The sequence below is a fragment of the Mixophyes fleayi genome, chromosome 4 (assembly GCF_038048845.1).
Source record: "Mixophyes fleayi isolate aMixFle1 chromosome 4, aMixFle1.hap1, whole genome shotgun sequence".
NCBI lineage: Eukaryota > Metazoa > Chordata > Amphibia > Anura > Limnodynastidae > Mixophyes > Mixophyes fleayi.
Genome location: NC_134405.1, coordinates 138,399,894 through 138,414,041, shown reverse-complemented (window position 1 = coordinate 138,414,041; position 14,148 = coordinate 138,399,894). Strand labels below are relative to the sequence as shown.

Below are 14,148 nucleotides of genomic sequence, written 5' to 3'. Positions count from 1 at the left end.
GCTCTTGTAGCTCTGAATCTGTTTATTTTAGGATTGATTGATAGATGGGGGTGTGAGAAGAGCAGTGAATTATTCCTCCTGTTCTCTGTGCTACAGAGGCGTTTGAATATGAAGTATGTCATTAAGTCATGATAAAAAGTGGATACTATGACACACTGAGCGCCGCAGGAGCACTGTACTGGCAAGGCTGCTGTTGGCTCAGGTGTGGGGGCGTCTGGACGCTTTACTAATCCAGGGATCGGTGTGATTTGATTCTCAGCTCTTATCCGGCTTTGACCTGTCTCTCTGATTGCAAAAGGATAATCGATGGAATTAAAGAAAGAGTTTATACAAAGCAGTATAAAATAAAGGGAAGCGTTAAAAAGGAACAATAATATTTCATACCAGCTGTGCTTTTGGTTGGGAAGTAGGTACAAAAGGAGATTTTAGTTGGCTTTTGTAGGAAGGATTAGCTGCAAATGCTAAGACATGCTCATATGTACTACATTGTGCGACTGTACATCTCTGAAAATGAATTATTAGTAAACATCTGCCTGTCTGACTGTATGAGCAGTCTTCATGTTCCATTCCTGTACACCACATTGTCTATAGGAAAGTGATGTTTAGAAGTGTTTTCCTTCAGAATGCCATTCAAGTGAATGGAGAGGTGTTTAAGAAAGTGTCAAATGCTTATATGAAGCATCAAAGTGCCTCAATACTGTAAAACAAACATCCTTCTGGGTGTAGCCAGACTTTTTGCCCAGGGTGGCCTGGTGTTCACTTCCTAGGATTAATATTTCATTATGATTCATTTTATTATTGACTGTTGTTTTATTTGTAGGACAGATAATTTTCTTTCAAGCAGGACAGTGTTAAGTAATGTACCATATTATTACTGAATATTCACTGGATAAATTTCATGCAAAAAGATTATGCAATATATAACACATTAAAATGTGTTACATGTCTGACTGGCTGGAACATTGTCACCAGACTTTAGATGAAAGTGCCTATAATTATATGATGAACAGTATATATTAGAGACCACAATTCCATCACTTCACGGCCACTAATTAGATATATTTATTTGGATATCCTAAGCTAATCACAGGTGTATCACCCTTGAAATGTCAATTTGATTGCCAAGACTGTAATTAATAAAAAATATCATATTTTTACCTGACTCCGAGGCCTGGATTATATATACATTTATGTGGTGTGATGAATAAAGCCGTCATCTTCTATCTTTCATTATTACCATTAGCATTTTTGGAGCTACAGACTTTGACCTGTGTTAACTTTTTACTGTGGTTTACATGCATCCATCCTGTGATTGATTCATGCAAAGTACCAGAAATAAACCGCCAGGTTAAAACAAATACTGCCAATTTCAGTTGGGAAATGCATTCATTCACTTTGACATGGTACTTGCTTGCTCAGAACAAATGGCTTTAAGTTATGGCACCCAATAAGTACTATTAACTTAAGCCACTGACTTTTCTCTATTACACTGAACAAATGTGGACAGTTGGAATGTGTGCCCATTATTTCACTTATTTTCAGTATATTCTCCTTAATGTCAGACACAATTCAACCAATTTGACAAACAAAGTATTTGTAACATTAGAAGGTGCTTGTTAATCTGATGCTAAAACCTAGTTGTGTGTCAAAATGGTTTAGAAGTGTTAGGGGTTTTTTTTGCCTTTAAAAATATTACCTTTTTTGTCTAATGCAGGCGTCTGACTCATCATACTGTTTCTTTTCTTCTTCAGAAGTGCCTCCGGCTGAATCCTGATGCTCCAGTTTGGGTGTCCAAACAGCGCATCTTGTGCACTCTCAATCACAGCCTAAAGGATGTTCTGAATTATGGACTCTTCCAGCCAGCATTTAACGGCAGAGCTGGGAAATTCCTTGATGAGGAGCGGCTGCTACGGGAATACCCACCTTCACTGACCACGCCTGTACCCTACCTGGAGGTAACATTGCTGACAGATCCCTGTTTGGCACACCAGTGACACATGAACATGGCATATATGGTATAATAGACTATGGAATCATGAGAAATACAGGGAACATCAAGGAGTATTTACCACATAGGCCAGCTAGATGGCTGCATCATTTCTAGGGGACAGAATCCAACTATATTCATGCTAATCTTATTTATGCTTTTCCTCTTTTTTTCCTTTATTTTTCTTTATTAATTCATTGGTAATCACCTATTTTTCCAGGAGGTATTTAACAGAGATATGATTATGTATGGTGCACACATATGGCCTGAGTCATTAAAGAGAGCAAAGCAAAAAAAGAAGTAAGTTTGGTCCCGAACATACTACCTTACAATGCAAGGGGTGCAAATTAGTTTATTATTTTGCACATAAGTTAAATACTGCCTGTTTTTTACTTGATAGCTTAATTTATACAGTGAAATCTAAAGCTGATCTAGGACATGTCCTATCCCAACTATATATCTATCCCTACATTTTAAATTTACCTCCCCATCCAATGCAACATGGCTTTGCCCAGATGCAAAGTTACCCCTTTTTATGCTTTGCTCTCATTAATGTCTCAGGCCAATAGTGATTTTAATGTTTATTCATTCACATTGCAAAGGCCTTATTACAGCTCTAAATATGTGGGACAATAGAAGATTTTATTTAAGAAAGAATATAGACATAATGCAAGAAGCTCAACCAAGAAGCAAATACTCTTGAGGATAGGAAACAGACTTAATAGTGCAGAAAATGTGACAGGGCAGTTTAAACCAAGAGCATATAGTTTGAGAATGTTTAGAAGCAGAAAATGATTCATTGAAGAGACTTAAAATAAAAAGGTATGCTGCTTTGTGCATCCATGAGTCACCTGGACCTGTTTGTTTTTATCACATTTCCTCAGTTTCGTTATAAGAGAAGAGTTTACACACAGACACTACTGGATGACAAGCAGTTTGCCAAACTTCACACCAAAGTAAGTTAAAAAAGCACATTCAAATCAAGAGCTTGTTGGGTATTTACGGTAGATATCGCTACTTTCTGTGCTGAGCTAATATTCATTACAGGTTATCAATTTTAAAGGAATTTGTGACATCATTGTGGCACATATTGTGAATAATGGTTCCGCTGACAAAATGGCTGCCTCAGCTGTGTGTTGGTGTTAGGTTCACTTTACCCACATGGTATCTGTAAGTGCAAATTTGTTTTATTTTTTACAGGGATGGAATGTATAGCTCTCTAAAATTGTACCACCTCAGATAATCTCCACTGGTGGTAAAAAAAAGAATAGGTAACTGATGTCAAGGTTTGTGATTTGGTGTTGTGTTCATTAGGACAACATATAAACTGGTGCAGGCAACAGATGGCATACTAGTTGTTGCTGAACAACATGTACTTGGCTTATCAGGGTTCAGCCCATTTCTAATAATAAATGAATTTATATCAAATTTGATTTATGTTATGTCACTGTAATACCTTGCTTTTTCTGAGAACATTATTCAGAAATGTGTTACTGAACACTACCATATTTCTGTGAAAGTCTGCCCCACAGTCCAAGACACTGCTTTGGGTCAAACTGTCTTGTATGTAACAACATACTTTTTTTAACCTCCTTTAAATCCTTTAAATTTACATTTTCTATTGAACAACAAGTCATGCAAACATGCCACGAACAAATGAGCCAAAAGACTAGAAAAAATAAGGTACATAATTACAAGCATAAGGTTTACAATAGTACACCCCCCACATGCAGCCATGTCTCTAACGAGAATAGGCAATTAATCCACATCGAACTGTGGAGGATTCAAAGGATTACACCCACACACCAATTTAGTCATATAGAAAATGGTATGTTGAAAGAGCTGGAGAAGCATAAATCTAACCTGTAAACATTTGGACCTTGGACGAATGGGAACTGTAAATGAAAAGGCAGACATATTTTATCAATAAGAGTGTGTCACCAGTAAATCTGAAGCAAATAAGAGAATGTAGATTTCTATAACCAAATTACAGGAGGTTATGAAATAATCCACTGCAACAATATTATATTTTTCATGTAAGGGTTCATTTAGATGAGGATTTAATTAGAATGTTCTCACATGGGGCCTGATTCATTAAAGAATGTAAATCCCGATACATGCCGTATTTTGTATAAAATTGCACCACGCTTGCTCAGAAACAGACTATACGCCATTCATCGTAAGTGAATGCAATTAATCTTCAACCGCATAGAACATTTACAACAGCCAACGAATTGAAGGGCGGAATGCGGGAGGGAAGGGCGTATGCATGTAGTCAGTGTGCAGTAAGTGCGTCTCAAGAGTGAGCGCATGCACCTCTGTCTCGTTCTTTGGGCATCTCTCAGGTACATGACTTTTAGCTGTATCACTTGCACCAGTTACAGGACAGGTGTATGTGTCGAATGATAGTGATGACGGACGCGTATGCATGTCAGAACATGTGTTTATTTTTCAGTTAAGTACCTGCGTGCAACTTCTGTCCCAATTTAAAAAAACCTCAAATTGCGTTCGCTTTCTGTTCCTTAATGAATCAGGCCCATGGGTGAGAGCAAGCCGCTCTGTACACTGCACAGGCATCAGGATCATTGTTGTCGATGTCTGCATGTCTCTGTTTTTCAGATGAGTAGCAGTTAATCATTCAGCTAATAAGCCCTTTGGTGAGAAAAATGTATATAACTTGAGTGTTCTCTGTTGTCAAGTAAGGCCCATTCAGGTGTGACAACTACACTAGATGGAAAGCTTGTTAGAGAACCTGAACACAAGATCAATGGCCTTTCAGCTGTATGGCAATGCTGAGGAAGATGGTGCAATGAATCAGCCACTATGTGAGCAAAGTATATAAATTAAAATCCCTTTACTGGTACAAAACATGTAAATTCAGTTATTGAGTTAAAATTATCAGTGATGCCTATTTACTGACATCAACAGAGTGGGCAACCAGATCTGTCCTTCTGTTATCAGCTTAATCATCTGTAAAGACAGCATTAACAATCTGATTCGAATATGATACTTTCAAAGTACTAAAGAGGAGGTATTTCCCCATACAGCACATACATACTGTCACGAGCCACGGCGGTACTCACAGCCGCCGCGGCTCGCTTCTGGCTACTCCTGGCGTCCCGGCCGTCACCTTGACGACCGGGACGTCATTTCCCCTTCCTGCACGGCCGTCGCCATGGCCCCAGTCGGTACACACTTCACGACCCTCTGTCAGTCTGAAGCCCAGTCTGTCCCCACCACTAGGGGCTCCAGTGAACACCTGACTGGCAGAGTAGATTCCGGGTTGTGTTGTACCGACTGGAGGGGTTCCTAACATTATAACCGGCCTCACACGTACCGGAGACGAGGGTGTAATGGATGGAAGCTGAACCGCACCGTCTCCGGCGCAAGCCCTAGCGGGTCATGTCGAGTCCCTATACCAAATGATCCAGAGATTGTCTGAGCATTTCTCCGTTCAGGAAGAAGCTGCAAACCCTTCACAACCCATTCCAGATTCCACCTGTGAACCTAAAATTAATCTGCCAGACCGGTTCTCCGGAAATAGATCCCTGTTCCGGAATTTCAGGGAGAGCTGCAAGCTCTATTTTCGGTTGAGACCCCGCTCCTCTGGTTCAGAACAACAAAAAGTCGGGATTATCATTTCCCTCCTTCAGGGTGACCCCCAGTCCTGGGCCTTCTCCTTGCCGCAAACCAGTCCTGCCATGCAGTCAGTAGACGCTTTACTCGAGCCATTAGGTCTACTATATGATGACCTGGATCGAATGGCCTCCGCTGAGGCTCATCTACGGGCCTTGAAACAAGGTCGGCAGTCGGCAGAGGAGTACTGCGCCGAATTCCGTAGATGGTCACCTGACAGTGGATGGAATGACCCTGCCTTAGGCAGTCAGTTTCGCCTAGGCCTGTCGGAACAGATCAAAGATTCTTTGGTGCAATACCCGTCTCCTACCTCATTGGAGAATCTTATGCACCTCGCCATTAAAATCGTGTGTGATTCAGTCTATTCCGGAGCAGCTTCCCTCACAATATCATGAGTTCTGGGATGTATTCTCCAAAAAGGCTGCTGATACTTTACCACCGCACCGTGACTTCGACTGTGCCATCGAGCTTATTCCTGGTTCCAAGTTACCCAAGGGACGCTTGTACTCCCTCTTTGGTCCAGAGACCAAATCCATGCAGGAATACATTGATGAAAACCTGGAGAAAGGCTTCATCAGGCCATCTAAATCTCCAGTAGGAGCGGGATGCTTCTTTGTATCCAAAAAAGATGGAGGACTAAGACCCTGTATTGACTACCGAGGACTGAATCTCATTACAGTCAAGAACACCTATCCCCTTTCTCTCATCTCTGTATTATTCGATCAATTAAGAGGTGCTACAGTCTTCACCAAAATCGATCATCGTGGAGCATATAACCTCATCCGTATCAAAGAAGGAGATGAATGGAAGACAGCATTCAATACGCACTCTGGCCATTACGAGTATCTGGTCATGCCGTTTGGTCTTAGCAACGCACCTGCAGTATACCAGGACCTGATTAATGAAGTTCTTCGGGAGTTCCTTGATTGTTTCGTGGTCGTCTATTTAGATGATATCCTCATCTATTCTAAATCCTTATCTGTACATCAGGGTCACGTCAAACAGGTTCTACAGAAATTACGAGAACACCACCTTTACGCCAAACTAGAAAAGTGTGAGTTCGAGGTGCAGAAGGTATCCTTTCTGGGTTACGTAATCTCTTCTGAGGGATTCTCCATGGATCCAACTAAGGTTCAAGCTATATTGGATTGGGTGCAACCAAACAATCTTAAGGCTGTGCAGAGGTTCCTGGGCTTCGCCAACTACTATAGAAGGTTCATTCGTGGCTTTGCTGACATTGTGGCTCCCATTGTCGCCCTGACTCGCAAAGGAATGGATTCAACTAATTGGTCGCCCCAAGCAGTAGCCTCATTTGAAAGCTTGAAAAAAGCCTTTGTGTCCGCTCAGGTCCTTAGACACCCGGATCCAACTAAAGCCTTTGTTCTTGAGGTCGACGCCTCTGACGTCGGTGCCGGTGCTATCCTATCACAGAAGGACCTTCATACTCATCGTCTACACCCATGTGCCTATTTCTCCCGTAAGTTCTCTTCAGCAGAAGCCAACTACGATGTCGGTAATAGGGAACTATTGGCAATTAAATGGGCCTTCGAGGAGTGGCGGCATTGGCTGGAGGGTGCTTCACATCAGATCTCCGTTATTACAGACCATAAAAAACCTACAATATATTCAGTCGGCCAAACGTCTGAAACCCAGACAGGCCCGTTGGTCGCTATTTTTCACTCGATTCAATTTTCTGATCACCTACCGACCGGGATCTAAAAATGTCCGAGGAGATGCTCTGTCCAGAAGCTTCTTGGCACATCATGTTCCAATTACCAATCCAGAGCCTATCATTCCCTCTTCCATAATCCACACTGGGCTGACTCAAGACCTGAGCACTACACTTCAGAGGTTTCAAAAATTAGCTCCTGATAATACCCTGGAGGCATGTTTATTTGTTCCGGTCCATTTAAGGAAGGCGGTTCTTGCGGAAGCTCACAATATTAAGACTGCCGGACATCCCGGAATCCGGAAAACGTTGGAAATCTTATCCCGTACTGTATGGTGGCCATCGTTACCTACTGATGTCAGGACTTATGTTCTCTCTTGCGAGGGTTGTGCCAGGAATAAAGTTCCCAGGAATCGTCCGGTAGGTCAGTTGGTTCCGTTGCCCATTCCTGCAAAACCCTGGACTCATTTGTCCATGGACTTTATAGTCGATCTGCCACTCTCTGCAGGACACAACACCATATGGGTTCGGGGTAGATCGATTCAGCAAAATTTCTCACTTCATACCACTAACCAGGCTCCCTAGTGCTCGAAATCTGGCTGTCCTGTTCATCCAGCACGTATTCCGCCTTCATGGACTCCCTACTGATATTGTTTCCGACCGTGGTTCCCAATTCGTAGCACAATTCTGGAAATCTTTTTGTACCCTTCTGGGAATCAAGCTTAGCCTTTCTTCTGCATATCACCCTCAGTCTAACGGGCAGACTGGAAGGGTTAACCAGTCTTTGGAACAGTTCTTACGTTATTACACTTCAGAATTTCACGACAACTGGTCATCCTTGTTACCCTGGGCGGAGTTTGCCTATAATAATTCATGTCACTCATCCATGCAAACCTCACCATTCTTCTGTAATTTTGGTTTTCATCCCAGGGCCAATTCCTTGTATTCCCTCAAATCCGCTGGCATTCCGGAAATTCGTGCTACTGCTGCCGATCTTAAGGTCATTTGGAGAAAAGTGCAATCCTCTTTAAGACAGGCCTCATTTTCTGCAAAAAAAAATTCAGATCGCCACCGTACCACCTGCTCCTTCAAAGTGGGCCAGAAAGTGTGGCTTTCTACGAGAAATATTAGGCTCAGACAGCCCTGCAGGAAATTGGGTCCTGAATTCATTGGTCCGTTTCTCATTGTCAAGCAGATTAATCCCGTGGCATTTAGGTTGAGAATTCCTGGGTCATTAAGGATCCCCAACACTTTCCATTGTTCCCTGCTCAAACCTGTACTTTATCCAAGTCAACCTCAGCTTCCAAGTTCATATGGACAGAATCGGAACAGGACTAAAAAATTGATTGTTCAGAGGATTCTTGATTCTAAAAAAGTACAGAGTCAGGTGCACTTCCTGGTGCAATGGAAAAATCGAGGTCTAGAAGAGCGGTCTTGGGTTCCGCGAAGACAACTCCATGCCCCTAAACAGTTGAAGGAGTTCTCGAAGAAATTTCCGAGAAAACCTGGGTGTCGGAGTTCCTTGACCCCTCCTCAAGGGGGGTACTGTCACGAGCCGCGGAGGTACTCACAGCCGCCGTGGCTTGCTTCTGGCTCTTCCTGGCGTCCCGGACGTCATTTCCCCTTCCTGCCCGGCCGTCGCCAAGGCAACGGCCGGACGCCTCTTCTGTAGCGCTGCGTAAATGAAGGGGGCTGAATTTACAGGTATTAGCCTGCAACTGTGTCTTGCAGGGACAAGCCCTGATTGGTCCTGCTCTGTACAGGCAATTAGCCTGCAGGAGTGTATACAAGCCCTGATTGGGCCATCTGTGTATTTAAGGCAGTGAGGTCTGCAGCCTCACTGCCGGTTATAGCTTCTGTTGCCAGTCTGCTGACCTGCTCTGTGCCTTGTTCCTGCCCGTTGAATATTCTGCTGATTACCCGTGTATGACCCTTTGCCTGGATTTGGACCTTGCCTGTGTATCTCGTGACCCTGACCTCTGGCGTGTTTACCGACCTTCCTGTCTGCTCGTGACCCTTGACCTCGGCTTGTGTATTGGAATTGCTATCTGCTGCCGGCCCTTGACCTTTGCTTGGACTTCACTTCGTTTACCTGGGTTCTCCCCAGCCGGTACACACTTCACGACCCTCTGTCAGTCTGCAGCCCAGTCTGTCCCCACTACTAGGGGCTCCAGTGAACACCTGACTGGCAGAGTAGATTCCGGGTTGTGTTGTACTGACTGGAGGGGTTCCTAACACATACATACATGTTTCTTTCGACATGAAACAAATTCACACCATTCAAAAATCGAGGCAAGTTAGAGGTGGAAATTGTGCATAATGTATATGAAAATTATCCAGATTTAGCTGCAATGCACATAACATTTTTAGCTACACAAATTAGTTACATTTTCCTACATGTCAGAGAGGAAGGTAATTGGATCTCAGTCATTGGTGGTCATTTACAATGCTCAAGTTGTTCACTGCCCAGTGCAAAATCATTAGTGAAATTAAATATAGGGTATATGGAGGGGTGGGATAGGGCACATTTTTAGAGAAGCTTTTAACTGTAAGGAGGAGAACAAGCCATTTCCACTTTGCAAATGGACAGAGGGGTTCCTGAGAGCGAAGCTTAAGGGTGCACCTCTTAAGTTCACTAGTAGACTATCCATATCCACTGCTAGAAACCAAAGAGTTTTGTTGTGCTCGTGAATGGATTTATTTAAAGTTATTGTTAGAGTTATTTAGAGTTGGATGCCTTTGTGCATCATATGTACCTGGAAAAAGATGTCTGAAAAAATAGTGTATATGTTGAGCTGGACAAGGTGCATCCAACTCAAAAACAGTGGAATTTGGGCCAGGCAAAGTGTATATACTTATCCCTAATGGTACCGTAGATATGCGACTTGACAATGTAAGGTGCTAAAGTCACATTATTATATTGTACACAAATTGGATAATGTGGTAATATGTCATATAGATGGACGCAATGCTAATGAATTAAGCTGGATATTTCAATGACAAACAGAAAATCAGAAGCAGCTAGTGATGCTGATGGTCATCATCATCATCAGGGCTGCCAAGAGGAATTCAGGGCCCCGGTACAACAAATTCATGGGGCCCCCCTTATAGTTGATTAAGCAAAAAAATCTTGCGCAATATTTTTCAGGGGTGTGGTCACACAATTGGGGGCGTGGCAATGTGCCATTGGGGCGTAGCTAGCACATCAAAATCAGTAGGTCCTGAATTCACCGGAGCGTGACATTTGTGACATTGCTGGTTTCTTTAGTTGTGGCTTGTCCGGATCCTGGAATGTTGGAGGACCTATTTGGGAAAAAAAATGGCTACATTTAGAAAATTACAGTCAGCCCTGGCGTTAAATCAATAGCACCCACGATTAATAATTAGGCCTTTCTCCAGCCCCAACATTAAAATAATAGTATTCACATTTAATAAATAAACCTATTTCCCTTCCTGCAAACAGCCCCAGCAATACCTATTTCCCGCAACCATCACTGCCATTAAATAATTCATAGTCACATTTATTAAATAGACCTCATTCTCCCTAAACTCACCCCACCATTCAATAGCCCCCAAACCACCCCATCTTAAATTAATAGTCCCCACCATCACCCTACAAATAAAATAGCACCCATTAATTAGCCACCACCTACCTCACACTCACTACATTGCAACAAGCCCCCTGTGCCAACACACACACAATACTATGCCCCTTCTTCACAACTACACTGTGCCCCCTTATGCTCACACTGCGCCCTCCATGCTGCCTTCCCTCCTTTTTCCCTCTGTTCCTCTCTCCCACTTTTTTTTCCTTCTCTGTTCCTCTCTCCTTTTTTTCCTCCTCTGTTCCTCTCTCCCACTTTTTTTTTCCTCCTCTGTTCCTCTTTCACACTTTTATTCCTCTGTGGCTCGCTGCTTTTTTTCTTCCTCTGTGCCTCTCTCCCCTTTCTTTATAGTACTGTCCCTCTCTGTTTTCCTTCCCTTGCCTCTCTGTTTCTTTACTTACCTTTTGTCAACTTCTTTCTTTTCTTTTCTTCTCTTCTGTCTCCTCTTCTGTCTTTTTCTTCATGCTGGCTGCGACGCTCCTCACTGACTGACGGGTGTGACTTGATGACGTCACGCCCGGCAGTCAGTGTGAATGGAGAAGAGGAGAGGAGAGACGCGGCGCCGCGCGATCACATGAGTTTTTTTCTTCTAGCTCCCCCCACCAACGAACCCCAAGACAACCCTTCCCCCACCCCCGACCAACCCCCCCCCCTCACGAAAAAAATAAAAAAAGATCGCAAAAGAGAAAAGTAAAAAAAATAAATAATAATTTAAAGTAGCAGCGAGGGCCTGGACCGAACCCCCTGGCATGGCCGGGCCCGGGTAAAATGTACCCTCTCGACGTCCCTGATCATCATCACCATATATCTTTGCACCAGCCCTCCATCAAAAGATATGCTTCCTAGGAGGTGTACCTGGGAATATATCCATATTTAATCATGTTGCACATGAACATGCCATTAATGTACTCGGCTTACACTTTCCCGTCCCCATTCCAACATGCCCAGATGTGCCAGTTATGATGATAACTTGCAAATGTGATAGATGGAGATGTGCAATAGTGTTTGTTACTGCTGTTTAACAGAAAGGCGTCCAATGGTAAATATACCATTATGTAGCTGGTGAAAGATGCCCTGATGGAATGCTTCCACCTGCATTGTTATGGTTTAGAATGGTGATGTCTTTGTTTATGTAATGCATTCCTGAACTTGGAATAGTTTTGTGATTGCTCTCATATTGTTATTTATAAAGGGTCATTTTTTAGTCATTGTCATTTTAAAACTATACAAGTTCTACACTTCATGTGACGGTTGTCTATGTATCCTGACTGACTTTTGCTGAGCACATTGGTAATCAGTGTGTACAGTATGGTATACCAAAGCATGGAGCGGAATTGAGTGCCTAGAAATAACCACAAAAAATTGGCACAAACCGGTAAATACCAATATTATTAATATGACCAGCAGGAAAAACAGTATATATTAAAAATGATTGGTTTGACATGTAACTTGTACAACTGTTTGCTGTTACTGTTTACATCTATGAATAAGGTTATTTTTTGTCTTGGGGATAATTCAGGCAAATGCTTACTAAGCACTTTCTCGCGCTGAGTTTTGGGTTGAACAAGACATTAGAACAGTGGTTAGAAAATGCCGCATGTTCAGGATTTATTGACCATGTGATAAACCACAGGTTTTGCTCACATGAACAGCAATACAACATGGTGGTAAGGTTAAATGCAAATATTTGTAAGGTGACATGAAAATATGCTTAGGAAACACACATTTAAACCAGCCTTAGGGGCCACAACCAGAGGTCTTTCTAGATGCACTGCGCATGGTGTACTGATGTGCAACTGCTAAGCAGCAAAGTGTATCTGATAGTCTAATGTTAGCAACTATGGTTTTGGTTTGTGGACTTTTTTGGTGATACCTGGCACTTTCTATATGCACTTCTGTTATTTTAAGGATGTTCTTGACGTTTACATGTAAGGAAACCAGTATCAGACTTTGACAACAACAACACAAACAATGGCATAACTTCCTCTGCACAAACGCTGTGTGGGTTTAAGCTTCTTCCTAGGAGTGTATATGTGAACAATGCATGCTACTTATAGGGGCATACATCAATGGGAGATACGTCTTATTTTGGCACCATCCAATATATGAAAGGGTTACCCCAGGTGATTGCATTGTTATGCCGGCAATAATCCTGATGGTGGTAAGATTGGTGAAAGCTATTTAACAATCATTGCTACGGTACTTGTACCATCACAATATGTATTATGTTATCTCTATCTCCTGATGGTGATAACATCAAAATCATTCAATATTTTTTTTTTTTTTTTTGCTAAAATAACTTTTAAGATAAATGAAATCTATTTTCAGTCTTTTTTTTCTCATTAGTGGAACTGAAGCCTAAATCTGGGCTTTCAGTTCCACTGCACATGAACCAGCTGGCATCATGGCTCATGCTTGTGCACATCTGCAAGGACTGGCCCAGTAAAGCAGTATGTTAACTCTTACTGCTCTGGGCCAGTATCGCCAGGACTATCGCTCAGCTGCCTTAGAAATATTTTTGTATGAAATTACAGCAACAATAGATTTTTTTATTATCACAATAGGGCTCTCAATGATAAATATATGTCATCTGTTCCATCATGTGTTCCAGTTCACATGATATCAGATGTTATTGTATAACAATAACTTTTGTGCTTTTCTTGCAGAATAACTTGAAAGAATGAAGTTAGTAATATGTTTAACTTAACTTATTCAGTATTTTTGGCTGTGTAATAATATCCCAAAACCACTTACCATTAACATACTGTAGTTACCATATTACCACTTTTTCTGCTGGCAGGTGCATATAAGCACATCGGGCATGATCCATCAACAAAAGCAATATGAACGTAATGTGCGTATTTAAAAAAAATACATGTACATTGCACATATGCATGTCAAAAATCAACAAGGAGCGTCAGCAAAGGTACCTTCTGTACATTGACTAAATGCATGCGCCAATTCCCCTCCCCATTCTGCCAATGAAATGAAGGTAAGGGTCCATTGCACTCAAAGATGATTTGAACTGGCGTATGCTCCGGTTTTGGGCATGTGCATTGCGGTTTTTACGCAAAATACGGCTCGTATCGGCATTTATGCTCCTTAATGAATCAGGCCCATCATGTGCAATGTATATGTGGAGAGAATAATAATCAATGGTAAGTATTGCATTAAATATGCAGAATTACAATTATTGTACAATGCTGTTTTTCAGTGTTGAGAAATAAGGCATTTCCAGGTGCAAACATTTT

At 42.1% G+C, this 14,148-nt stretch overlaps 1 protein-coding gene across 8 annotated transcripts in view; it reads left to right on the top strand.

Moving 5' to 3' along the window:
• Nucleotides 1-14,148, top strand: part of SHANK3 (SH3 and multiple ankyrin repeat domains 3) — a 275,347-nt gene that overhangs the window by 108,536 nt on the left and 152,663 nt on the right. For all 8 annotated transcript variants that reach the window (XM_075208458.1, XM_075208456.1, XM_075208460.1 and 5 more), the window contains exons 4-5: nucleotides 1,752-1,955; nucleotides 2,872-2,943. In XM_075208458.1, the coding sequence (XP_075064559.1) occupies nucleotides 1,752-1,955; nucleotides 2,872-2,943 (276 nt within the window). The remainder of the gene's footprint in view (nucleotides 1-1,751; nucleotides 1,956-2,871; nucleotides 2,944-14,148) is intronic.